The sequence below is a fragment of the Triturus cristatus genome, chromosome 2_1, assembly GCF_964204655.1.
Source record: "Triturus cristatus chromosome 2_1, aTriCri1.1, whole genome shotgun sequence".
NCBI lineage: Eukaryota > Metazoa > Chordata > Amphibia > Caudata > Salamandridae > Triturus > Triturus cristatus.
Window position 1 is genome coordinate 1,021,793,242 of NC_140581.1, and position 27,069 is coordinate 1,021,820,310.

The 27,069-nt window shown below is 40.8% G+C and overlaps 1 protein-coding gene across 1 annotated transcript in view; it reads left to right on the forward strand.

The window, feature by feature from the left end:
• The window catches only part of JAK2 (Janus kinase 2), a 1,019,755-nt gene that overhangs the window by 376,043 nt on the left and 616,643 nt on the right, over positions 1 to 27,069 (forward strand). The window contains exon 3 of the mRNA XM_085635055.1: positions 8,933 to 9,176. Coding sequence (XP_085491181.1) covers positions 8,954 to 9,176 — 223 coding nt within the window. The 5' untranslated portion in view covers positions 8,933 to 8,953. The remainder of the gene's footprint in view (positions 1 to 8,932; positions 9,177 to 27,069) is intronic.

Below are 27,069 nucleotides of genomic sequence, written 5' to 3' on the forward strand. Positions count from 1 at the left end.
GAGGTTCTGCTTCTGAGAGTTCTATGGCAACCACACCAAGGAATACAGATTGCAGAGGGAAATTTCACAAGAGCCACATCTTTGAATTGCACGTGCCATATTGTAGCCTTAGTTTGGCGACCAGCCGATGTGGCCCTTTCGAAGAGTCAGTTTTAAATCTTCCTGACTTCTCTATACTCTGTTTTTGCGGATAGCTGTCTTCAGTATTTAATCCTGAACTGAATCAATTAACTCCTGAGTATTACGTTGATGAGTGCATCGCCCGTAAAATCTTTACTTGGCTTACCAAAAAAAAATGCTGTACAGAACAACATGGTACAAAAGGGGGTGTTTGATTGGTTCTGATGCTCCGTCCATCACCACCCCCTTTTGTACCGCTTTGATCGCCATAAGTTGGCAGGGTATGCTCAGACGTGAGTCCCTTGCTCACTTTGCCACTGGATTCAAGCAAGCCTGGCTGAAGACGGCTGAAATGCCAGAAACCGGTCCTAGGAAGCTTGTTTCCGGTCCAGGGAAGACAAGGCTTGGCAGTTCGGGCTGGACTGTTCCCATGAGGCACAGGGTCAGACTGATTTGCATATGGCCATGTCTGAACTGGGGTGGCAGAGTGGGCTAAAGAACGGTGATGGATTAAACCCAGATCTGTTGACTGGGTGTGAGTGTTTGATTGGTTCTGATGCTCCGTCCATCACCACCCCCTTTTGTACCGCTTTGTTCGCCATAAGTTGGCAGGGTATGCTCAGACGTGAGTCCCTTGCTTACTTTGCCACTGGATTCAAGCAAGCCTGGCTGAAGACGGCTGAAATGCCAGAAACCGGTCCTAGGAAGCTTGTTTCCGGTCCAGGGAAGACAAGGATTGGCAGTTCGGGCTGGACTGTTCCCATGAGGCACAGGGTCAGACTGATTTGCATATGGCCATGTCTGAACTGGGGTGGCAGAGTGGGCTAAAGAACGGTGATGGATTAAACCCAGATCTGTTGACTGGGTGTGAGTGTTTGATTGGTTCTGATGCTCCGTCCTTCACCACCCCCTTTTGTACCGCTTTGTTCGCCATAAGTTGGCAGGGTATGCTCAGACGTGAGTCCCTTGCTCACTTTCCCACTGGATTCAAGCAAGCCTGGCTGAAGACGGCTGAAATGCCAGAAACCGGTCCTAGGAAGCTTGTTTCCGGTCCAGGGAAGACAAGGCTTGGCAGTTCGGGCTGGACTGTTCCCATGAGGCACAGGGTCAGACTGATTTGCATATGGCCATGTCTGAACTGGGGTGGCAGAGTGGGCTAAAGAACGGTGATGGATTAAACCCAGATCTGTTGACTGGGTGTGAGTGTTTGATTGGTTCTGATGCTCCGTCCATCACCACCCCCTTTTGTACCGCTTTGTTCGCCATAAGTTGGCAGGGTATGCTCCGACGTGAGTCCCTTGCTCACTTTGCCACTGGATTCAAGCAAGCCTGGCTGAAGACGGCTGAAATGCCAGAAACCGGTCCTAGGAAGCTTGTTTCTGGTCCAGGGAAGACGAGGCTTGGCAGTTCGGGCTGGACTGTTCCCATGAGGCACAGGGTCAGACGGATTTGCATATAGCCATGTCTGAACTGGGGTGGCAGAGTGGGCTAAAGAACGGTGATGGATTAAACCCAGATCTGTTGACTGGGTGTTAGTGTTTGATTGGTTCTGATGCTCCGTCCATCACCACCCCCTTTTGTACCGTACAGAACAACATAGCATTTAAATAATATTCAAGTGGAACTATTTTGCCTTTTATTTTTGTCCCTCAGTGTTACAAGTTAATCTCACAGTAAAAACCCTACAGCATATATTTCTTTGCCTTTTATTTTTGTCACTCAGTGTTACAAGTTAATCTCGCAGTAAAAACCCTACAGCATATATTTCTTTGCCTTTTATTTTTGTCACTCAGTGTTACAAGTTAATCTCGCAGTAAAAACCCTACAGCATATATTTCTTTGACTTTTATTTTTGTCACTCAGTGTTACAAATTAATCTCGCAGTAAAAACCCTACAGCATATATTTCGTTTACATGTTTTTTTTTTCTTTGGCGAGATTGGCGCAAAGTTGGTGAACATGTATAGATTCCCGTGGGATTCTCTGGGATCTAAAACTCGATTTTCTAGACTGTTTGCTTCCATCCTTCTTTCCGGGGGCCTGAGGCGATTTCAGTGCAGTTTCAAAATGTGTTAGGTATTGCTGTCTGCTCTTCCTTTTGAACTTCTGGGTGATTTGAAACATCAGTTAAAAAAAAAAAATGTTTTCCTGCTTATTTTTTCAGAAAGGTTAATGAGTTCTAGACCTTGTTTTTCTTAAATCTCACACCGTTTTCCGTTGTGGCAATCTGTTATATCAAAATTTGCTATGCACTGACGAGGAAACAATCACTTGAAAGGCTGCGGGCCCATTCCCCCCAGACGAATGCAGCCACTACTGCATTAGTGCATGAGGTTCCCGTCCTGCACATTTGTCAGGCAGTCATGTGGCTTCACTGCTCCCGTATATCAAACATTACTGCCTTGACAGGCAGGTGTGGCAAGATGGGCATTTTGCCCATACGGTCCTCCAAGGACTTCATGGTTTAGCCAATTAGCAGTTCCACCTCTGGGGAGGTATTGCTGGGGTATCTATACTAAGGTGAAGAATGTGCGTCTAGAAATCTCTATCAGATGGACAAGTTACTTATCTTTGGTAGCACCTTATCTGGTAGAGACTCTATCTAATCGTAGATTGCTCCCCAACTCTCCCATCCTCCCCGCTGTGCAGACTGGGCTCTTCCCCACAAGATCCCGCTAGATTCTGCACACTGGTCACCACTGTGACATTGGTTTTAATGTAGCTTTGCCTTTTTGGTGCAGAAACAGTTATGAAAGTAACATATCAGCACACCTGGGTGGTGCTTATGAAGGCACTGCCATGTCACTTCCGAGACGGACGGCGTCAACGATGAGCCGATGGGCGCCACCTATTGTTAGTGAAAAGAAAACAATCCTCTGGCCAAATCTACATCAGTCTGTGTGCTTAACCAACTGCTGCACTTGCGACCTAACCCTTGTTACTCACTTAAGCTAGAGACAATTGGACCCTGTATAATCAACAGGTGAATAGAAAACAATAAAGTTATCAAAGGACCAAAATATACAAAATTAAATGTATTCACAAATTCTCAAATGTGATCACAAAAAAATTATAATTAACATTATATCTGACAATAATCACATGAACAATACATAATTACAATAGACTCACAAGAACATAAACAGTACATACTAAAACAAAGAGAGTGTAAAATAGACAAACAGAATATGTCATTAAAATTTACATATCCGTGATATAACACTATTTCTGGCATAGAACTTGGTGTTTTTATGATTTTCAACTTGTTCTGTCGCCTGTGTTCACGGATTATGTGGTTAAAAAGGCGTTGACGCGTTTTGATGGGTTTAAAATATTTCCATCTTTATCAAGACAACATGATGGACTCTCTTGAGTTGATTAAAAATGCTTATTAACATGACCAATAAAAACCTCTATGTTTAGACTCCAAATCCAGAAAAAACTTTTTCACATATCCCACATAGGGCCTCTATGTGACTAGGTCGATGGTCTCACTTTATTTCTTAATCAGTATTTGGAAGTAAAGTGCCCTTCATTTAATTCCTGGGGCTCAAATATGTGTATTGATGGTTCCATCCAAACTTGCAACTATTAATTCTTATACGGAGACCGTCCTATCTTAGGTATGATCTGCAAATTATTAACCTAACTACATACAGCATGGTTGTTCCGAAACGGCTAATCCAATGTTCTCAGCCTTACAATACTCCCTTGTCAATTGGGATCAATTTGAATAGATGCACGCACCCGCGTGTGTTTAGTCGGAAATGGTCCTATTGTTATGCAGAGGTACTGCTCAAGATTTTTCAGATCCAGTCTTACGCCTGGGGGATATTCTAACATGAGGATCTTGCAGTTAGATAGAGTCTCTACCAGATAAGGCATTACCGAAGGTAAGTAACTTGTCCTTGTGTTAAATTGAGGGTCTTAATTGTACCTTATCTCATCTTAGTATTCATCAAAATAGAGCACAACAGGATACAAGTCTGTGATTTATGATCCTTGTTTATAGTGTGCCTTGATCCTGGATAATCAGATTATCACTAATCTGCTTGTTTTTTCTTCTAGAGAAATGCATTGTTATTTTGTTTGTCCCATACCTGTTCTTTCTCCAGTGCTATTAATATTTTCCAAGGCTCTTTCAACCTATTGAACCATTTATTCAAAAGTTTTGCTTTGTTTTTTGTGTGATCTCTATACATGAAACACAAAAATGGTAATGGGAGGCTGCTTGCAATAAGTCTAATCACTGGCAAAAACTCGGGGTAGCACACCAACCCATGATTCATTTGCTTACCATGTCACCTCAGTTTGACCCAGCCATATGCAAATCAGTCTTAACCCTGCTCCTCATGGGAACAGTCTAGCCCAAACTGCCAAGCCAGGTCCTCCCAGAGCCGGAACTCAAGCAGCCCAGAACCCATTTCACCCTAGTTATGGGTTTATCAGCCAGGGGCAGCTTGGTTCCAGTGACACAGTGAGCACAATGACCTGGTAAGCAAGAGCTGTTGGAGGAGTTCACAAATCTAGTCTGGCGCCGGTGGATGTTCACAAGGTCAGCTACGGATAGTTTGAGTGTCCATCTGAAAACGTGTTACCGAAGGTTAGTAACTTATTCCTCTGTGTTGAGCATTATTTTATCTTATTGGCATTTACAGCACTGTCCAACCCCTTGTGAGGTCAAAAGCACTTTCTTTCAAGGATGTGTGTCAGATATATATATTGCAATTCATTTTGAGCAGAAGTATGGAAAATACATGCCAAATAAATGTAGCAGTTTCAGAGTAAGCGGAATTGTGACAAATTCCTGTAGAGTATCTTGACCTGATGAAATATATTTTCCTTCAGTAACCAAGCAGGCCTAGAAGTATCGTATTTGGTTTATATTTATGTCACCTGCTAAAACCAGGGTCATATTAGCTTCGCAATAGGACAGTGGCTTCTTTACAGTTGTCAACGCTCAAATTATTGGTAGCAAGATAAGCCTTGTGGTCACTTTATGAAAACTATACAAGAAACTAAAACGATTTAATGACAGCCTACAAAATGAAATCTACCCAAAAATATTTAAATAAAGTACCTAAAAAACCCTAAATAAGTGGTAAAACCAACAAGCATTAAATTATGTAAGCAATATAAAAAATGCTTAAAGGTATTAACTGAATGCAGTAGTGGATGAGAAACACTTAAATCTGCAAGTAGTGAGGTGTGCCAATTTCCCCAGATTGTAAATATTTGATTTTGACAAACCCTTTGTGTCTTTTCACTGCAGGCACTGTGTTAGCTGGCTGCAAAATGGGTGTTTCCTTACATGAGCGTTCTACACTCAAACAGAATCTTAAAAAGCAAATTGATGAAGAGACTACCCTTTTGACCTTCTGGTGGATTACCATTTCTGATTCTCCAATGCCATCCACATGTTGGAGGTTTTCTCTGTTGAACAAGTAGAAGTTGATCTCAGGAGCTTGCTGCAGGCTGAAACAAGATCTTCTGAATGGTGTGCACTCGGTGTGCATGGGCACTACATTTTATTGTGTGATTACTGCTGCTAATGGCTACATTCTCAGATTTAGCACGCTTCTGTTGTCTCCGCTTCTGCACCAGCACCTTCTGAAAGGGTAGCTTTTCCGTGTGTGCTGGTCAGCTGTCATGCTGAACTCCCCTGACAAAACCCGTTGGATATAAGTGGCAAGGCATTCTGACTGATCTCCCTTTAATAAGTGTTGACTATCTTGGTCTACTCAATGGTTTGCAGTTTACAGTTCGAACTGACTGACCCTGGACTTTTAAGACCGACTGCGAAAGATCTTTGCCTTCAACCAGGGACCCTGAGAAATACAAACAGGCTTGCTAGCCATGCTTCACTGATTAACTCCAGGAAAGCATCCAAAATTCTTCTCGTGGTTTTGCTGGATTCAAATAAATGACTGGTCTTTGCATCTGGATTTGTTGCAGGATATTTGTCTGTGATGTCTATGCACCGTTGTCCAGGGATGGTGTTGAACTTCCTTGGAAAGTTCAAACCGCAACAGTCCTAAATGAACTGTTTAACTCTTCCTGTACAGCTTGGAGTAAGGCAATTTTGACCCAGCATAATTTAGAGTCAAAAGTGATGTTGAGGTCAATACATAGCTCATCTTGGCAGCACTCGGAAAAATATCTAATAGTGGGTAAGGGAATTGGGACCGGAAAAAAATTGCTGATTCTCCTAACTCAAACTGCCTGTCCCAATCTGGGCAAAACAGACCTGGGAAGGAAACTGGGTATCCTAGTATCTGAATATTGTAACTGAACAGAGGGACACCCACTCAGTCTCCGCAAAATGCCCAACCAGACTCGGTACAAAGGGAAGGGGGAAAAGGAGTAGCTTCTTCCCACAAGTGTGTAAAAGTGAACTCTGGAATTTCAAAGTGCCGCAGACCGCCTGCACATATACTGACACGGATGTCTTGAAGCTTTGGTAGTGGGAATCTGACTGGAAGCCCCAGCTATCCAAAGCCAAGCATGTCAGCTCTCTACAACTTTATTGATAGTTCCTCTGTATGGAACCTTGCCCGTAAAATCTCAGTAATCTGAGCAATAGATTGTGCGGTTTTGAAAGTTTGAGAGGTTAGTGTAACGTGTGGGAGTAGCTCTGTTAACTGAGTATGTGAAATCACTTTGGTTTGAGGTTCCGTTTCTAGAACTGTGCATAAAAGATCTCTGTAACCTAAAACAATGCAGCATTTGCTGCTAAGACATGTATTGCCGGAGGTGATAGCTTTGCTGTCCTACACCAAGGATCGCTCTTTTCTGTCTGGGATATTGCCTCTAAGATCTCCAACCTGATGTGCAGGTTTGCTGTCCACGGCCTGAAAGATCTTTCTGACATCAGATAATTGGGTTGTCTGAGGCTGCACAAGAGCGGCCATCTGAGATACAGCTGTGTTGCAGAAACTGATCAAATCTCTACAACTAGAGGGATTGGTTCAAGAACTGGTGATACATGCGTAACCTGGCGGATTGAGCTCCGGTGTGAAGCGTGATCCTGATTAACGATAAGTGTAACCCGAGAGATTGCTCTCCAGTCTAAGGCGTAAACCTGTGCCATTTTGTAACTTGGGCAGTAGCTTTGTTGTAAAGCCAGAGTCGATGATATCAGTGTGAGCCCTAAATACCTTAATACTGCTCTAAGCCTCTGTCTGTCCTATCGCCACTGTGCGAATTACAAGGCAGAGTCTGCATAATCCTATCTGTTCTCCATATTTTTTATATGCAATAACAAACTACAAGCTGGATCGATGTAATCGCGCACGCTCTCAAAATATCGCTGTCACCAAGACTACTCAAGTGCTGTAGCGCCTTGCAGATGTGCAGAACTGTAATTGAAAACAATAGAGTATTTCATGTTTATAAAATATATAGTTTACATAAAATGTACACGAAAGAGCCGAAGTATTAACTACATTTCAACTAACTTTCATGCTAGTTTGTGTTCTATGCATGTGAGCTAACGTCCCAGTCGGTCTTCGATGTCTGTATACTTTCTGAGCCCAATTCACAGAAGAAGTACGAAATGTAATCTCATTAGTTTCCTCTACGAATGTTTGGCTTCACAACTAAGTCAATGAGTACATCTGGTAAAATGCAAGAAGTCAGTCTCCAGGAGAACTCCTGGAACTCTTATATGAATGCTATTTCCACCATTCAAAAGAATCTTCAGATGGGTAAATAAATGTACTTATCATACATTGACACATGGGCAAGTACAGCACCGGAGTTACATTTTCATAGTTGATTTTGTTTAACCTATGGAGAAAGCAGTGTTTTTACACCCGCTTGTACAGTCCAATATGATGATACACATCCTGTGTACCCGTACGCAGTCAGAACACAGGTTTACTCCAACAGTAAATATCCGACTGTCAGATATAGGACTCCAATCCTCTGGCAGAAAATGTATTGAAGTGAAAACATATGAGTGATAAAAAATATATTCCAACTGTACATCCACGTTTTCAGAATAGCAACCCTTTGCAATGAAGTCATTTGCACAGCTGAGTTGAATTTAAATGTTCACGACATTATAAATTCGGCACATGAAATGTATATGTTACAGATCGGGATCCCTAAAAGTTGTCTTTACCAGCAAACCCATGAGTTAAGAGGGTTCTGTAAACCCACCTCATTCAGGCGACTACCCTCACTACATACAGGCCCGCACGCTCGCGCACACACATAATTCCGTGGAAGCAAGTGTTGCTGAGGACAGGTTTGCAAATCATTTACACTGACGTTGCTGCCTCCATCTTAGCTGGCCTGTGAGTGCCTAGTGTGAAAACGATTAATTACATTGAGTGAGAACGTCTGCATGCATTTTGAAATGGGAGAGATGCCCAACACAGGGGTAAAAACGTACAAAAAAACAGAAAATATGAGCGTTGCTGTCTTATGTTTTGGCTACTTAATTTTCAGCGTATATAACTTTCTAATATAAGTCGATCATAAATGTGGCAAAAACCAGTTAGGTTAAATAGTAGCAAACTCATGTTTTGGTGTACTTTTTGGTCATTCATGTTGACTAAAAGTGCGGAATATGTATGTTGACTAGTAAAATGTATGTTGATCATAGATGCTTGCTGTTTCGTTCACGGAGAACAGAAATATGCATGTGTTTTTTTCTCTTTTTTGGGGGGGCTTCTTTGCAATTGTAGGGGAATACGTTTTTTTGTCCTTTGTTTTTCGCCTGCCAATTTTGGCCAGTGTCGGTAACGCAGTCTACGCCCCCTAGCCTTGTTACTTCCGGTTTAGTAAGTTTGCCATATCTCTCCTAGATGCCTGACCCGTGAATTAAAATGATGGCCTGCCTGACCATGACGGAGATGGACGGAGCGGCGGCTTCGACCGTGCACCAGAACGGAGACCTGCCTTCGAATTCAAGCGCTCCGAGGCAGCCGGAGCCAGGGCTGCGGGTTTATCTGTATCATTCCTTGGGGAAAGCGGAAGGAGATTACTTGCTACTTCCAGCAGGAGAATACATCGCCGAAGAGATTTGCGTTGCAGCATCCAAAGCCTGTGGTAAGAGATCCATCAACTGCCCATTAACCTTGCCGCTGTTTCCATTAGGCATAAATTAAATGCAATGATTTAGCGTTAGAAACAAGGGACGGTGCAATATCGACGCCTTTACATTTCTTTTTTTAAACCATAATGTATTTTGAGAACATAAAACAAGTGAGGTAACTAGCACAAGGGCTGTCATTTCGAATGTGTCGAATGTAGATCTCTCTTCAGCATGACCTGGCACAGTCCCCGCTCTGTCATGTTCCATCTGCCTGCTCAGTCGTCACAGTAGATGTCATTCTAGGCCTGAGCTGCTCCAGAACCCACAAAGGATTAGTGTTGAATTAGTATAGTGAAATATGAAAGTAATTTGAGTGGTCGATAGGTTAGTCAGTTATTTGGATTCAGAAGGGTAGCGAAGGGATAAAAGAGGGAAAAAGGTTTGCATTTATGTAACGCTTGCTACCCCTGATGAGATGTTGAAGCGCTTTTTCAGCGAGTAGCACGCCACTCTGGAACCTATAAGGGATTAGTATAGTGAAATATGAGTGGACATGTTAGTCTGTTATTTGGATTGAAAAGGATAGTGGAGGAATAGACGAGGGAAGGATTTTTGTTTAGAAGGTCATAGCAGTAGGAGGATGAGTAAAAGGGATGTGGAGGGGAAGAGTCAGAGAGCAGGGTTTAGAAAGGCTTGTTTGGGGGGATCGGTATAGTAAAAGAGGTATGAGATGATGCAAGGAGGGGTAGAGTAGGGAAGAGTCTAGAGAGGGTTACTTTGTGGATCATAGTAGTGGTATGGGGTTTGGGATGAAAGAGAGTGGAGGTAGAGGTTATATTGATAGAAGTAATGAGTGAGAAATAGGGTAGTGCATTGGAAAGAGTAGTAGAAAGAGGTTTGAGATGAGTCGGAGAGTTGAGGTAGAAGATATGAGAGGGGTATAGGATGAGAAATAGGGTTGTGTATTGGATATGGCGAATTAAAAGAAAAGTAATATATAGTTTCATATGTACATGGAAAGTATATATATACATAAAGGAAGTAAGTGTATGTAGATTAAAGATATTGATAGAGGTATAGGGTGAGACATAGGGTAGTGTATTGGAAATAGTAGTAGAAAAAGGTTTCAGATGAGTCTGAGAGTTGAGGTAGAAGACATATTGAGAGAGGTATAGGGTGAGAAATAGGGAAGTGCATTGGATATGCTGAATTAGCAGAAAGATAATAAATATATAGATCCAAGTACATGGAAGGTATATAGATGCATAAAGGAAGTAAGTATATGTAGATTAAAGATGTATTAAATAAACTCTGACTTTCAAGTGTTGTTGCACTTAAAAATGTATTTTATTAATTTGTTTTAAAACATAATTATTCTACACGTTTACACAAAGCAATACACACATATAGGTACATATCTCTAGTACAAATAAATACTTATATACAAAGGGATATACTGTATATTTCTGTTTGAGTATGGTGCTTATGTAGGTTAGAGCCAATTCTTGAGTAGTTTTCTGGAGATGGATCTGATGTTGGGGGTGGGGGGGGGCAATGGGGTAAAGAGTTCCATAGTTTCCCTGCTTGAACAGAGAAGGATGTGCCACCGATGTTTTTTTTCTTGTATCTTGTTATTTTGAAGTGAGGTGCCACTCGAGCGGAGGTTCCTTTGTTGAATGTGTTTGGTGATTTTATTCCTGTACACAAACACTTGTCCGGGTTTTGAGGCTAACACAAGGAGATGATGGACGGAGCACTGAAACTTTTTAGACACTCACCCCCAGTCACAGATCTTGGTTGAATCTATCATCATTCTTTAGCTCACTTTAACACCCCAGTTCAGACCCAGCCATATGCAAATCAGTCTTGACCCTGTTCCTCATGGTAACAGTCCAGCCCGACCTGCCAAGCTAGGTCTTCCCTGGACTGGAAACAAGCATTCTGGGAACAGTTTCGGGGTAACACCCCATATCATCCAGGCTAGCTGGAATCCAGTAGCAAAGTGAACAAGGGACCAACGCCTGGGCATACCCTGCCAACTTAGGGCGAACAAAGCAAACACAAGGAGATGATTGACGGAGCACTGAAACTTTTCAGACCCTCACCCCCAGTCACAGATCTTACTAGCATGTATCGATGGTGAAAACTTTAGTTTCAGTCACACAAAAGGTGATAGGAGAAAAGTTTGCAAAAAGTCTAACCACTGGCATTTGCTAAAGGGTAGCTTTCTAGCCCATCATTTTTTGCTAACTATGCCAGTTTAGAAGAAGGCCCGCCTTATGCAAATCAGTGCTGAGCCTGCTCCTCGTGGATTCTGTAGTTTACCACTGCAGTTTCACGCACCATGATACTATTGTACTGAGACTGGATAGTTCGAGAACCCCCTTCCTACTCTTTGATTTTGGACGATGGCTTTGTGTAGCTGTCAGGACGTGAAAGGAGGTTTGACTGAGTAACAGTAATTTTACACAACAATCATAGTCCAATCACAGCTATCTATTTTAAACGGAATGTCTTTATTTAAAGTATAAATAGGTAGACTAATTAAAAGTACACAACTTCAAAGAAAAACAGATGTTCATAGAACCTCCGGGTGAAGAGAGGACACCCACCCTACATACTGTATACCCTTTGACTCTTATTGGTTTTCGTCTACTTTTTGTGCCCTCTGTTTGTCTGTTGCCTAGATATCATCAAGGGGGTTTCAGTTTACATCAGACTGTGATTATCCCTTTATCTTTTGTTCTAGTTCTCCTTAGTAATCAGATTCAATTCATGATGGTAGCTCAGTACACCGGATGTAATACTGTGCAGCACAAACTTTTACTTTATCACCCCCAATTCCATTTTTTCCGGGTCCTGGGGAGCCACGGATGAAATGGGAATAATGGCAGGACTATTTTTCGAATTATATGGTTACTATTAATAATGACAGTTTAATAGCAGATATAAAGAAGGACATTTTGTTGCATTCACTGGGACCTGAAGGTATCAAGCAGTATAATCAAATGGGGAAAAAAAAGTGTGTGGGGAAGATAAAACTGATGTATATGCAAATGCTTTGGATGATTTGGAAAGATATTCTGCACCTACCGTTTGTATTGCAATTGATAGGTACAAATGTTTTCATAGGAAACAAAATGAAACTATTGATGATTATTTGTCTATACTAAAAAAAAATTGGCGGTTCCTTGTATATTTGGTCATTGCAGGAGGAATTTATAAGGGATCAGACAAATAATAAAAGTGTGCAGGAAAGGTTATGGACCATGGGGATGGTACATTGAACAAAGTTAGCTGTTGTGAGGAAGGCAGAAGTTTCATTGAGGTGTGCAAAAGCAGCCCTGGAAGATGGTAAAGAGAAGGAAGAAGTGTGTGTAAATGAAAAGAAAAATAGTAAACCATTTAATAAAGTAGTAGCGAGTAGTAAGGCACAAGACTTTAAGGAGGAAAGGAGATTTACAGTTCTAGCAAAAGTGAATGTCTAGAAGGATGGACAAGGAATTTTCAGGCGTTATAGGTGTGGAAGTCATGAACATTTGGCAAACAGTAGGATTTGTAGAGCTAGAGATCAGAAGTGTTCAGTATGTGGATTGATTGGACATTTTGCACATGCTTGCAGGAGAAAGGTTACGAGAGAGAGAGTCAGGTGTGTGTCTGAGCATCCGGAAGAGACCATCACGGATGATAAGTATTCTGGAGAGGATGACGTGGTAATTATGGTTAAGGATGCGGTATTAGAAATTAAGAGTCAAGGGAGGAGTAAACCGTCATGTGAAGTAATTGTTGCTGGTGTTCCTGTTGTTCTTGTAGCAGATTCAGGATCACCTTTCACTATAGTCAATTTGGACATGTGGAAGGAAAAATTTCAGGGTGCGATTGGTGAGGAATTTAAAGTATGCGATATTAAACCAGAAAGTTTCACTGTTGAAGCCATACCTATGTTGGGGTGCAGGGATGTTTCCTTTGTGTTTAATGGTTGAAGGGCTAAAGGGCGAATGTATGTGGCGGATTATGGACCTCGTGTTTTGGGTTGAAGGGATCAACGAAGTCTAAATATTATTCTCAACCCAAATAGTAAGGAACAAGTGTTGGTGCTGAATGATGGAGACCATGTAGGGGAGAGGCTGTGTGTAGATTACAAGGAGGTGTTTTCAGGAAAAATTGGAGTGTTGAAAGGATTCACTCATAGATTATACTTTAAGGAGAGTGCTTTTCCTGTGAATTTCAAAGTAAGAAATGTTCTGTTTGTTGTGCGAAGTGAAATGGAAAAAGAGTTGAACAGATTGAAGGAGGCCGGAGAGATTAAAAATTGAGTCATCGGGAGTGGATGTCTCCGGTTGTAGTAGCCCGGAAGTCCAACGGAAAAATTAGATATGTGTTGACTTGAAAGATGTTAATCGACAAATACAAGTGGACAGATTTCCTTTACCAAAAGAAAAAGAACTTTTGGCAAAAACGAAGAACATGAAATGGTTTTCTACAGTGGATTTGTCGTTGGCGTATCATCAAGTTCCTTTATATGAACAGAGCAGGAAAATAACAGCATTTGTTACTCCGTTTGGATGTTTCCAGTATGTTAGAATGTCGTTTATACTGGCTTCAGCAGCCTCAGTTTTTCAAAGACTGAGGAGTGAAGTTTTGAGGGCTATCAGAGGGGTTTTGTACTTTCAAGACGACATCCTGATAATGAGGGAGAACAAGCAAATACATGATCAGAGATTAAAGGAAGTCATGGAAGTGTTGAAAGCTAAAGGGTTAACAGCAGAGTTTGCAAAATGTCTTTTTGCACAGAACAAAGTAATGTATCTGGGTCGTGTGATTGGAAAGGATGGAATTTCTCCTAAAAGAGAATTACTTGAAACATTAAGGGAGGCTCCAAAACCAAGAAATTAGGAAGAACTTTGCTCGTTTCTGGGTCTTGCGGAGTTCTACTCTAAATTTGTAAATTTATTTGCATAAAAGTCATATGATTTGAGACAGTTGTTAAAACAGCGAAGCAAATTTGAATGGGGAGAGAAATGTGTAGAAGGATTTAAGAAGTTGAAAAATGAAATTTGTAATGCAGCTCCTATCAAGAGTTTTGATCCAGATTTGCACAGTGTGCTAACAGTGGATGCAAGCGGAAAAGGACTGGATGCGGTGCTTACTCAGATTGAGGATGGTGAAGTGGTGAGTGGTTTTGCGTCAAGAAGTCTTACTTCGGTAGAAGAAGTGTATTCTGTGATTGAGAGGGAAACCCTTGGGTGCGTGTGGGGTATGGAACATTTTAGAACGTTTCTGTGGGGTACTGAATTTGATGTTAGAACGGATCACAACCTTTGGTGAACTTACTTACCAGTGAAGGGTTGGTGAAGGCTTCAGCAAGAATTGCTAGTCTTTCAATGAGGTTACAGGATTACAATTACAGGATAAAGTATGTGCCAGGGGTTCAGAACAAGGTTGCAGATTGTTTGAGTCGTATTCCTTTGCCAGTTAGGGAAATACCAGGAAGTATGTGGGATGATTACCAGATTGCATTTGTGGAAGAAGAAGGGTTGAATTCAATTGGAAGGGAAGAATGGATGATTTGCTAAAAAAAGGTGAAGGTGTATATTTTGGAAGGATGGGGTGAGAAGAAGCCAGACATGGCGGAGGTTAGGAGTTTTTGGGAAGTGAGAAATTAATTGGGAGTGGAGTCTGGGTTTGTGATGAGAGGTGGAAAATTGTACCTCCATTTGGACTTGGGGAGAGGCTTTAGGATGTATGTCATGAAGGACATTTCGGAATTGTAAGAACAAAGAAAAGAGTAAAAGCTTCGTATTGGTGGCCTGGAATTGATATTGAGGTTGAGAGAAGAGTGAGAGATTGTGGGGAATGTGCGAATTCAGATAAAAGTTTACATACTTTGAGACCTCAATTGATGCCAATGGAATGTCCGGAGATGGTTTGGGACATGTTGGCAGTGGATTTTGTGGGTCCAGTGCAGTCCATGTCTGGTGAGAGACAATACATTATTGTGCTTGTGGACTATTTCAGTAAATCGGTTGAGTTGGAAATTTTTGAGAAGGCTGATGCAGACACAGTGGTGAAGTTTTGGGGGGAGGTGTTCTTGAAAGAAGGTTTGCCTAAGAGGCTTCTAAGTGATAATGGAGCACATTTTATAGCAAATAAAGTGGAGCTGTTGTTTTTGAAGAGAAATGGTGTGCAGCATGTGAAAACTTTGGTGTATCATCCAGCTGGAAATGGTGCTGTTGAGCGTTTTAATCGAGTGATCAAAGGCACAATTCAGATTGCATGTGAGAATAAGGAGAAATGGGAAGTTGAAGTAAAAAAAATGTTGTGGGGTTACAGATTGACACCATCTCTTACGGGGTTTAGTCCGTTTGTTTTGATGCGAGGCAGAGAGCCATTTACTAAGGAAAACATTGGCTGGATGGATAGTATGAGACAGGTGGAGTGGTCGCCTGAGGTGGTCAAAAGTAACATTATTAAAGCACAAAAAGTGTACAAAAAGAATTGCGATTTGAGGAATGCCACTAAGGTGATTGGGTGAAGGCTAAAAAAAATTGGTAAAGTGGCAAAGGGACAGAGTGTATTTTCTGAACCATTAAGGGTTGTGGAGTGTTTAAGGGATTCTACGAGGTTGAGTGATAATCGTGTGTGGCACATAAGTCGACTTGCAAAGTGAAAGGGTGTTGAAAAAGAAAAAGGGGAAGATGTTGGGTGTGCTTTTGATATGAGTGATTGGTTGTGGGAGGATGAAGTGGATGAGGAGATGGAGCAGGTGCGGTGTGAGGTGCCATGTGCGCAAGAAGTGCTGGATGATAGAGAGACGGAACAGAGGTTTGTGGATATTGGCACAAGGAGGTTGGATAGGATGGGTAAATTAATTTGCACTCTTTGCAAACTGAAAGATTTTGTTTTGTGTTAGCTTTTATCTATTTTTGAGCAATAGTTTAAAAAAATGTTATATTACGTTATAAAGCAATGTTGTAGATAGTTTCTTTATGGTTAACTTTTCAAATTTTTGTTGCTCATTGTATGCAGGAGGGGGATGTGTGGTGTTGCTGCATTCCACCTTTGGAATGCGTCCTGCATGATTATGAGGTATTGTGGAATATAGGGTTGTGGGTGTTCTGGGGGTGGCAGTTGGGACTCAGCCGGTTTGTGAAGGGGCTGTACTTGATGTTCTGTGCAAGCAGAGTTGGTAATAAAGGAAGATTACACTACAGGTTTTGAGTGATACTTTACACACACACACTGAATTCCCCAGACCTACCCTTAAAATGTGTACTGTGTTGGTTTCCCTTCACTGGCCAGTTGAAATCAAGATTTGTGTCATCTGAGGCACCCACAGGTCTCTGGGTTGAATGGGGGAGTGGAAGCCAGTGGCTGGGGTGACCGTGTTAACCTGTTGAAAAGTTAGATAATACCAAAACATGTAACTTTAATAACTTTGAAACCATTAACGAATTGTATGATAGGCCCAATAGGTCCCATACACTGATACTTTTCCTAGGGCTCATTTAAATCTTGATGGATGGAGCTATTAATGAGAGATATTCTGCAGAATAAAGGCGGGAATTACAGATGCCTAGAACTGTCACACAGATTTTTAGTGACTTCCAGTAGTCGAATTCTGTGTGCACCACTGACTAAGTCTAAACTCTCACCAGCGGACTGTGGCGCAGGTGAGTGTACAAGGAGACAGCAGATAGGACAAGTGGGCAGTACAGGCGCAGTTCTTTAGGTTCCTCAACTCGTTCTCTTATCTTGTGTGAAGCAGTTGATTTCTCCTGTCCAGATTTCTAGTTCTTCCCCATAAAGCTATTCCTGCACTAACACAAGTTAGGAAAAAGGTTTTTGAAATTTTAGAAAGTGTGGGGCTTGTTTTTCTTAAATGATGTACACGTAAGTAAATGCATTTTGGGGCACGCACTTGATATTTATTGGTGTTGTGATTTAATTCATTTGTTTTGTGGTTCACAAATCATGATATCTGGCATGCCAGGTAAATTGTTTGTAAAATTACACTTTTCAAGTCTTAAGGTTGTTTTGTCTAAGTTTATAATTTTCTTACTGCCTTTATCAGATGCAGCTGAAAATGACACTATAAACACTTTAAAATCTGATGCTAGCTCCAAATAATACATATAAACCATTCCCCACACAGTTTTATGACAAGCATAGCATGCCTGTGGAGTTCTGTGTCATGAAACTGACATACTATAAAACTCTTCCACCCTGTTCCCTAACAATGACAATAACAATAAAACAAAAGTAAGTTATTTATTAGGATTTGCAGGCTTCCTTCAGCTGTATATTCGCTTCGTTACTCCTTAACTCGTGCGTCTTGATTCACCCAGATCTACCAACACAACTATCCAGGAGCTAATCACCCATGCTTCCTTTCAGGACAATGCCCGCCTCAACTTTTACCTTCAAGAACTTCTTCATTCAGTACCTGCTTTTCTTTTATGTCCTCTCATCCTCTTGTCTTTCTCCACATTTCTTAAGGCCCTCATCAACATCCACATAAAATCCTGTGTAGGCTCTTCTGATGGATACTTCTAACTGCAGATTCTGCTTGTTTAGAATATCCCCAGACGCCAGTCTGGATCCGGAAAGTTTTGTAGTAGTGCTCCCACACACTGGTAAATGGTGTTGTGCAGCTCTGTGGGACCTCCTTTCCACCCCAGAAGTGAAGGGTAATTTCCACCCCTGCACTCTAATGTCAGTTCCTTTCTTTCTATGCCCTCCCACATGGATCCAGAGCTTCGCTCACAACTATGTTGGTGTCCCCACTACTTCTGGTGTGCTGGGGAACGATCTCCCCACTGAAAGAAACCAGATTCAAGCCATTCTGAGGGACTGCAGGAAACAATTATTGGTCACAGATCTACATAAAGGGCGTTTTTGGTTCTTGGACTCCGGCCACAACTCTAACTTGTGCGACAGGTATGCTTTTATGCATCCAGTGGCGATGTGGAAGCAAGAGAGGTTACAGTCGAAGCACAGATCCCTCTCCAAGTCACGGGGTTGGTCACAGTCTTTATTTTTCTGCCTCTTAAAAGAAAAGAATAGTCTCTTCATTCAATGTAAAACTTGTTTTACAGAAAGGTCTGATTTCCTTTAGTAGACTAGACTTGTTTGGCTAACGTCTTCTGCGTCACATTGCTATTTTTCTTTCTGAGTTTAGTCTTCCCACACCTTGAGTCACGGTTATTAGCCATACCGTCTTGCATGATAATGGCCTGAGCTATCACTATATATTGGCAAACTGGAACATCTCACAATACATAATATATTGGCAAACTACAGGAAAGAAAAATATATTTGAGGAAACTGTCCACACCAGAGCATGTGTGTTATAGTTTGTTCCTAGTCCATATTTCAGATGACAGGATCATATAAAGAAAAAGTTATTTAAATATATAGAACTCTAAATCACAAGTAAACCTTTCTCACCTATTTTGATAATTCAGATACATTGTCATACAGCCATGTAGAGTTCAGAATGCATATTGCAGTCACAAATGATTCTCATTTTGTTAGTACCAGTACTTGGTCTGTACTCCAACAAGGCCCTAAAGGGAAAAATCATCTGGATGTTTATCTACTCTGTACTTAAACCAGTATCTGTTATAGGTACTGGTGATCAAATATACTACAGCCAGTAAAGATATATAATACATTCGTAATGTTTCACAATTTTATGTATAGACCATGTACTTCATGTTTCTTCAGTATGAACCAAATTGGTAGGCACTCTTCTGTATCCTACAAGTCAAATTATAAAAACACTACGTTATGACACCAACTATGAACGTGAAAAAATATATAAATCAGATTTTTCAAAAATTAGGACATTTCCATAAAGTCTAATTCTGGCAAATCTACCTATACAGGTCTTGTTACTTTTGTCCACATAACAATATTTTAAACCGGTCTAAAAGTGGGGACTCATTGAATGACCTCCCTCATTAACTCTTGTCAAACAGTGTCTATCAATCTAACATGCTAATTTACACCTCAGTGGCGTCTCATGACCAAAATACAGTTTACGTACACCAAGAAAACTCAGAACGTAATAGAATGAAAAGATAAGAAAGAACATTTTGTGTGAGGTGTTGAAAATGCAGTATGTTGACCCAGAAATGTGCCTAAAATAATGTTTGACATGTAAGTGAAGAGCATGATTCATCCCGTATAAATGGATGCAGTTTCGAAAAGTTTCATCGCAAACCACCTGGCTGGTGAACTAAGCGTGTTTTGAAAAATGCTGTATGACACCAAAGTTTGAAAGCTCATCTGAGCTATAGGCCCAAGAGTAGTCAAGTTGCCATGTTTAGGAAAATGCCTGAATCCTAATTGAAGCAAAATTATTCTGTGAATCATTTAAACGCATTTGTTTTGTTCCTGATATTGGTTAAGTATCTCATATAGATGTGCATTTTGTGTATTATTTTTCAGTATCTCATATAGATGTGCATTTTGTGTAATATTTTTCAGTATCTGGTCCTCATGGAAAGCATCAACCCTAAAGCATGTAGTGCGATGTAAACTTGTTAAGAACTTTGAACTGGCACTACTGTTCTTAGTTGCTAAAATTACAGTATGCTTCCCTAACTTCCGATCCTATAGGTTAAGGGCAGCGTTGAATTTAGTGATTCTCTAAAACTGGATTTTCAAATGGTGAGGACCCTGAATCACTTTATACTTTGGAATATTAAGTAAATCCGTGTCATTAGGCAAAACATCCAAATACCCCGATCACATTGGAGGAGTGATAAAATCCCCTGTCACTGTTGCTATGTAAGATTTCTTTTTTTGTCTCTAGAGCAAGCCATATTTGTGTATTCTTTCAACAGTTATATAGAACTTCTTCAGTAGAAATCACCCCTCTGCTTTGTTTTGTGGTAAAGAACTGAGGCTAATTGCTGGTCAAGAGATTCAACATCCACTATGAAGCCAGCAAGTCTTTATCACAAAGGGGACATGTATTTTGGGAGACATAGGCGAGTAAGGTTCTCCTCAATTATCTAAGGATCTTCAATAGACTGGACCGTACCTGATATGGGCTATCAAGACAATGATAACTAGAGAACTTTGCAAGTTTAATGGTGACAGTGCATCAGTAATAGCATTACCCTGATAACCTTATTGCACTTTCTACCTTTATTTAGACACCAGTGGAATTTTGTCTGCTCTTGAAGATTAGATTGAAAGAGCAGAGTTTCTTTTTCCAACTTTGCTGGTAGTTTCCTCTTCCATATTCACCAGTTGACAGAACAGCACAGCGTTCAGTCTGACACCCATTTCCAGTCTACCTTCTTATCCATATAGCAGAAAATAGAACCAGGTCAGCAAGGATGTGGCCTCTCCACACTTCGTCCCATTGAGGCTGCCAAAGCAATCGTTATTCTGTGTAGGAAAAATAGATGTGACTTGTGATTGGGAAATGCATAAAGTCTTGCTAAATAGATTGGTCTTTCATCATGTGAGTGGTTGTTCCAGTATGTAAGTATGCTTGACTGTATGTATAGGAATAAAGTGCCCTACTACTGTCTAATACAATTGATTTGCTATTTTGTGTGGTCTCATTGTTTATCAAAAAGGTGAATTCCCCCCAGACTGAATGAAGGTGGACTCAGTTTTTGAAAGTAAATGGTAACTTTTGATGAGCAAAATGATCATCCAAGCCAAGTCAACAATGCTAGCCCTCTATTCAGTCTCCACATTTGCACACATACCAAGCTAGGGTTTGCAGATAAATTGTAGGGCAGCCATTAAATAGAATGCCACCAGTAGGATGGATATTTGGAGGAATTAACAACCCTCCCATCCAATGAGAAGCCATCTGAGTTACCACTGAGCTTACTAGCAACATCATGGAAGGTGCCATTGTATTGTTTTTGTCTTCCATACTAGAGCAAAATAAAGTGGGTGCAGACTACTGTAAAATGTGAAAATATTAATTTCATCAACATCGTTTACTATTGGGCATCCCAATACCATAGATATGGGTCTGGTGCGATATTGTTGCTGTTGCGATTGGAGGGCCTGATCATAGCAAATTGGGTGCTCGTGTTACAATTGCTGGGAGTCGCCAAAAGGTTGATTTTGTTGCACTGGAAAGCAAAGGGTTCACCGGATAATCTACGTTGGTTCATTAAACTGTGACAACCTATGGCAATGGAAAACCTGACACATGACTTAGCTGCTACAGATATGAAATTTTGTAGAATGTGGAGACCTTTGTTACAGAACTGCAAAGACAATAAACATTTATGCTTCTATCCAGTAAGATAGAGAGTGCTGCAATTATTTGACGGAATACAAAGACAGTGGTAATTGCCTCATGTACCACACCCTGAACTATCAAGGTTTCCAAAAACTGAACGAAAGGGGGAATCTTGACGAGCACTCCATAGGTATTGATACTTAAGAAAACATCCAAACTGACTTGGTGCTGTGTTGTAAAGTGAGGAGAGGGGGCATCAGTGGCGATCGTGGTTTATTGTTTGTTCTTGCCTTCAAAGATCTATGAGAAAGGACTACGGTAGGTACTTTCAGGAGCAAGTGTTAACGTTATGACAGTAGAAATGCTTCACTATTTACATTGCACGTCACCAAGTGTGACCATGTAATTTTGTTTCAGAAGGATTAAGTAAATGAATCCCTTTACACCTCTGTAATGTAGAAGAAGTGGAACCACATCCCCATCTCTACGTAATTATCGTTCAAAGACTTTAGACATCTAGCACGTCTGAGTTTTGTGACCAAATATGTAGTGATAAAATATTCAGAATGATCCTCCTGTAGACTGCTGACCCTTACTTGGACCACTCTTACAGATGAACCTGTCCTTTGACAAAGAACATTTAGTGTTCTCCACAGTCTTCTGACGTTTGATCATTCCAAATCCGAGGACATTCCTGCACTTTATTTTGAGCAAGGGATGCTTCAATTCAAGTATCTTCCATTTCGTCAGATGTTCATCCCAAAAATAAACCAAGAACAACCTGAACGGACCCACTAATGAATCCTTCTAACAGGACGACTCAGTCGCAGACACTGGAATGCAAGAAACCAAATAGGTTTATAAGAAGAACCCTCACCCACCAACCTAGTTGATGGCATGCTCCATCATTTGGTTCACAGTTGGACTGAGTGGAGCTGGTTAGGGCCTTAGTCTAAAAGATAGAGATTTACTTTGTCAAGGCTGATCGCCCGCCTACCTCACCTATTCTGGTCTTCTCGGGATCCCGACGATGACAGGAGGCGGCAGCTACGGTTGTTTTAAACACTTCACCGCACACCTTAGCGTGTGAGCTGAAAATAAAATTCATGTGGCTCCATTTCTTTTTTTGCCACATCACATTTCACACTGTATGGTCCTGATGGAAGCCTCATTATTGTTGATGAGGCTGAAACATGTCGACCAGTGTTTAGGGGATAACAAAGACCAATTTTTCATCTTCACTATATCCCCGTTTTGTTTTTAACTGTGTCCTAGGACCCCAGGAATAAAATACTATTAGTAGGGGATCCCAGAGGCATTTTTAACATCACCACTTTGAGCACATATCACATCTAACAACCAAACTGCTCCGCTGTAACTCAGGTGTCGAAGCACAGCTGGGGTGCATTTGGCAGCCAAGCTGGGAACCCAATGGTGAAGCATGCCACCAACTAGGTTGGTGGGTGAGGTTTCTTCTTCTAAACCTATTTGGTTTCTTGCATTCCAGTGTCTGGAACTGAGTCTTCCTGGTATAAGGATTCATTAGTGGGTCCGTCCACGTTTTTCTTGATTAATGTTAAACAGGGGAAAAGGACGCACCCCTCTGCCCTTCCCGTCTCTCTCTTTGTTACCCTAGTGATGACGTATTTCAGAAGCTTGGGCACTCATGTTTACTCTTACATCGATAAATGTTTCAAATGAGACCCTTATTTCATTCAGGCCCTGAAAGATTTGTGTTAATTAGTACTGGTATAGCAAAACAATCTGCCTTTATTATGGCATTTCAGCACCTTTTAGTAGAACGGGGTATGACTTTCCAAACTTTCTCATTGCAGAGGTGTACGAGGATAAATCACAGTCTGCTTCTAAATATTGTTAAAGAACCTTGTATTTATGGTCAGTCCTTTGGGAAGTGCTTAGTGCAAAATATAGTATTTTTCTGTTTAAACTATAAATTACATCGATGTTACAGTCGTCTGATATGTCAGTTATGCTATGGTGGATAAATGTCCTGAGCATTTTCTTTGTTTGCTCTTCATTCTCACTGTCACATAAGATGAAGAAAAGGCACAATTACCCCAGTGTTCAGTGGTCCCTAGTAGCAGACAAGTTGACTGAGAAGATCATTTGAGTCTTTTTCCAGAATGCTCTTAGCTCCTGAATTGAAGACTTATAGAAGGGCCTTCTGCAAGGTATTCCAGTTTCACAAAACTTTGATGAGATGACCATAACAGATTAAGTCCCCTTTGCGAGGTTAGGGAACATATGCAGAATATCGTTCATAACAAGAATTGTGGATGAGTCAAAAAATACATCTCTCTTTATATGCATGGCATACCCCATAATGCGATGTTAAATCATGGGCTAAAAAAGTTGTCTCTTAATGGAGTGTTGTTAAAATTATTTACATTTTACTCTATTCATTGAGTTTACAAGGGCAAAATGCTACGATAACCTGGCAAGGTTCATGCCTGTCATTACCATTTAAACTCAGATCTCGGCAAGAGACAGCTAAGTTTTTTCAGGTCACCCAGACCATTTCAGAGTAATGGAGCAGAAAGAAAACGAAAATAAAATTACGTTTTGACTAAAGAGAAGTTCTATCCAAGATCTGGCATTCTTTGGTGACTCACATGCTGGTGTTGGAATTAGTGACATGCTTTTTTGACAAGTTCGGTGTCCAATAGCTTTCTGAATTAAAATTAACCAGCTTCCCATTTGTAGTAGAGGACAAAGTATGTTTCATAGTTTCAGACAGTGGACACCCGCACATCTTGAAAGAACCTTGTTGGATCCAAAGATTTGAGGAATAATGCCGATGTCTGGCTGGAGCATAGTAGCACAACACTTTCTGAAGGTAGAGAGGAACTTTGGCCCAGTATTCTTTGTGCATAATGCAGTGTTTTGAATTTGATACTGAATTCATCTGAGTGCCACCGCAGAGTGTTTATGGCTGGCCTTATATGGTTACGATTTAGGAAGTGCAAAAGGCCAAATGCATGGAAAGTCAGGTGAATGCATGATAAAACACCTGATGAAAAGCCATATTTGGGCTTGGGATCAATCAAATATATGCATGGCCTAATTGCATCATTCTTTAAGCATCATTTTGTTTTCTCTTAAAAAATAAGCAATCTCCAATTCTGCCTCTTTACCAGAGTCTTGTTTTCCCTCTGCACATCGGACCATGGAGACCCTAAAGAAATTTAATTTCAGATATGCTGTTAAGTTCTTTATTGAAGGAATTAATTACATATTTTCATTGTGACGGCTCAGTTCACAAAGGGAACAAAGTTATATTTTTTTTGGTAGGATTGCTTCTTCTTTTGGAGCAAATTCCTACCTCTTGCAGTCTTTCCAGGAAATCTATCCCACCCGTAGATTTTCAGGAGTACTGACATATGTCAATTTTATGTATGTAGAATATTAAGTCGGTAAAAAATTAATCATGAGTAAATTTGAAGCAGATTTCTATTCATGCGTTCATCTGTTTTTTTTTCTCTGTGTGGAAAGTATTTTTTGTCACGGTGAAACCTTTTTACGCCCCTATTAATTCTGGGTGTGTTTTTTCACTATTCCTACCATGGCAACACACTTATTCTAGTCTTTCACTGGAACAAATATGTCTGATTGTTCACTTTGCGCTGTAGAAGGCCCAAACCAAAAACGTCTAAATTCCTGCCAGCCCTCCTGTATTTGTTGTGGTTGATTTCACAAGTTAGTAAATTAACTTTGTGAGTATACAGTTACTTCAATCCTCATTAGTTGAATCAGGATTGGCATTTGTGAGACATAGTTTTTGTGCACCTAACTTGCATTTGGTTGTGCAATATTCAAAATTGATCATGTCGGCCATCACACCCATGTTATAGAGATTAAAGGAGCTTCAGCGCTACCTTTAATCCATGTATATACCACATATGCTATTGCTCCGTTTGTGACATTCCACAGCCATGTCCTAGGCAGGTTGGATGTAATCAGTAGAAACTCACCATGGCTTTACTCAAGGAATAACTACCAGTTTGATCAAGAAGTCTTTCACAACAGGTTTGTGTGGTGCATGGCTTGAATGCTTTCTCCTCCATTCCTGCCGTGTCCTCTTGATGATCTCCTTTGGGAATGGGAGAGAGCTGGGTGCAAAAGTAAGATGAAGTTAGATGTGTGATGACTCTAGAAAGCTAAGATGTTACGCTTTCTCCTGTACCAAGTTATCAACACCCAGCCTCTTCCCACCTCCTGCTGTAAACAGCAAGGTCTGACTGATGTCAAATCTAAGGACCTGAAGTGGGTGCACAGGGGATGCACAGGTCAATGGGGTTGGCCACTGGCTGCTCACTGGCTTTATAGGTAATGGCAATGTTTTTGGCTTCAGAAATTAGTTGCTTCCTTATTTGTCACCACTCTGTGTACTTGATTAGAGGACTTGATTAGAGGACTTAAGTGTTTCAGCATAATGGACCCCTAAATTTGCTTGTCATAATGACCCAGAAATGCAGATTTGTTAATTTACTTTATCTTCTTGGGAGTCAAGATATCAGTTTGCACAAAGCCTGCTTTCCGACTCCACCTGTTTGTTAATTACAACTGTGTGAGGTGTACACTTTTGCACAGCTTCCCAAAGTCCTAGATGTTTTGGGCAGTACCAAAGAGGTGTAACATTGAGATTGTCTACTCGTTACATACAACATGTTTATTTGGGTAGGTAGCTGGATCAAAATTGTTAAGTAGCCCAGTTCCTGTAAAAATTTCAGTCTAGAGGCTCAAGTGTTATTAATTGTTGCTCACTGAAAATATTAGAATTTTACTCTTTCCACGTGTGCCAATTTTAAATATGGAATGTAGTTTCTGCTTCAACTTTCCAGACTGTGTTATGTGAACATTGGGCAATGTGGCTGGAACAAAGGATATACAGCTCGATGCCAGAGTCTTGAAGGATGTTTCATGATCCAAGTATTATACTTTCTCTTTTGTGATAGAAACTTTATCCCTAAACACAATAAAGTTCACTCATCAACTGTCCCTTTTATGCTGAAAACATTATTGCTCAAAGCTTTTGGTGAACTATTTTTTATGAATTTTAACTCTTTAGGAGCAATTAAATCTGGCTGGTCATTTTCATGTGTATGAACTGTTTATGTTAGCCTTTGGGTCCAAACAACTCTGCTCTCCCTAACTGTTGGTAGGGCATTTTGTCCATTTTAATTGCCTTTTCAGTGAAACTTTAATGCTACTTCCCTTCCCCTTCTGGTGAACCTTGTTTAGGTTTCAGAGATCTTGCACTGCTTACCTCTGAAGTTGGGGAAGAACACAGACTTACTTTTCCTATGCTTGGTAGTGAAGCTGTCCTGATTGTCGACCAGCCATCAAGCCGTCCTTCTTTTATCTGCCACATATGTAGGATGGATGTTTGACAGGCTGTCAGTAAGGCAAATGTGTGCAAATGTAAAAGAAGGTAAGAGAGAAGCTGATCACAAGATAAAGATTTTTAAGGAACACATTTGGATAAGCAAACTGAACAATACATTAATCACAGTGCTTCAGAAATTAATAGAATCAAGAGATTGAAAGACTGATTGACATTGACAGCCAAGGAAAAATGAAGACACTGTGATGATTATGTATTAAGATTCAAAATGTACAAAACTACAAACACTATATGACTCGTTGTCTGACTGAAAAAC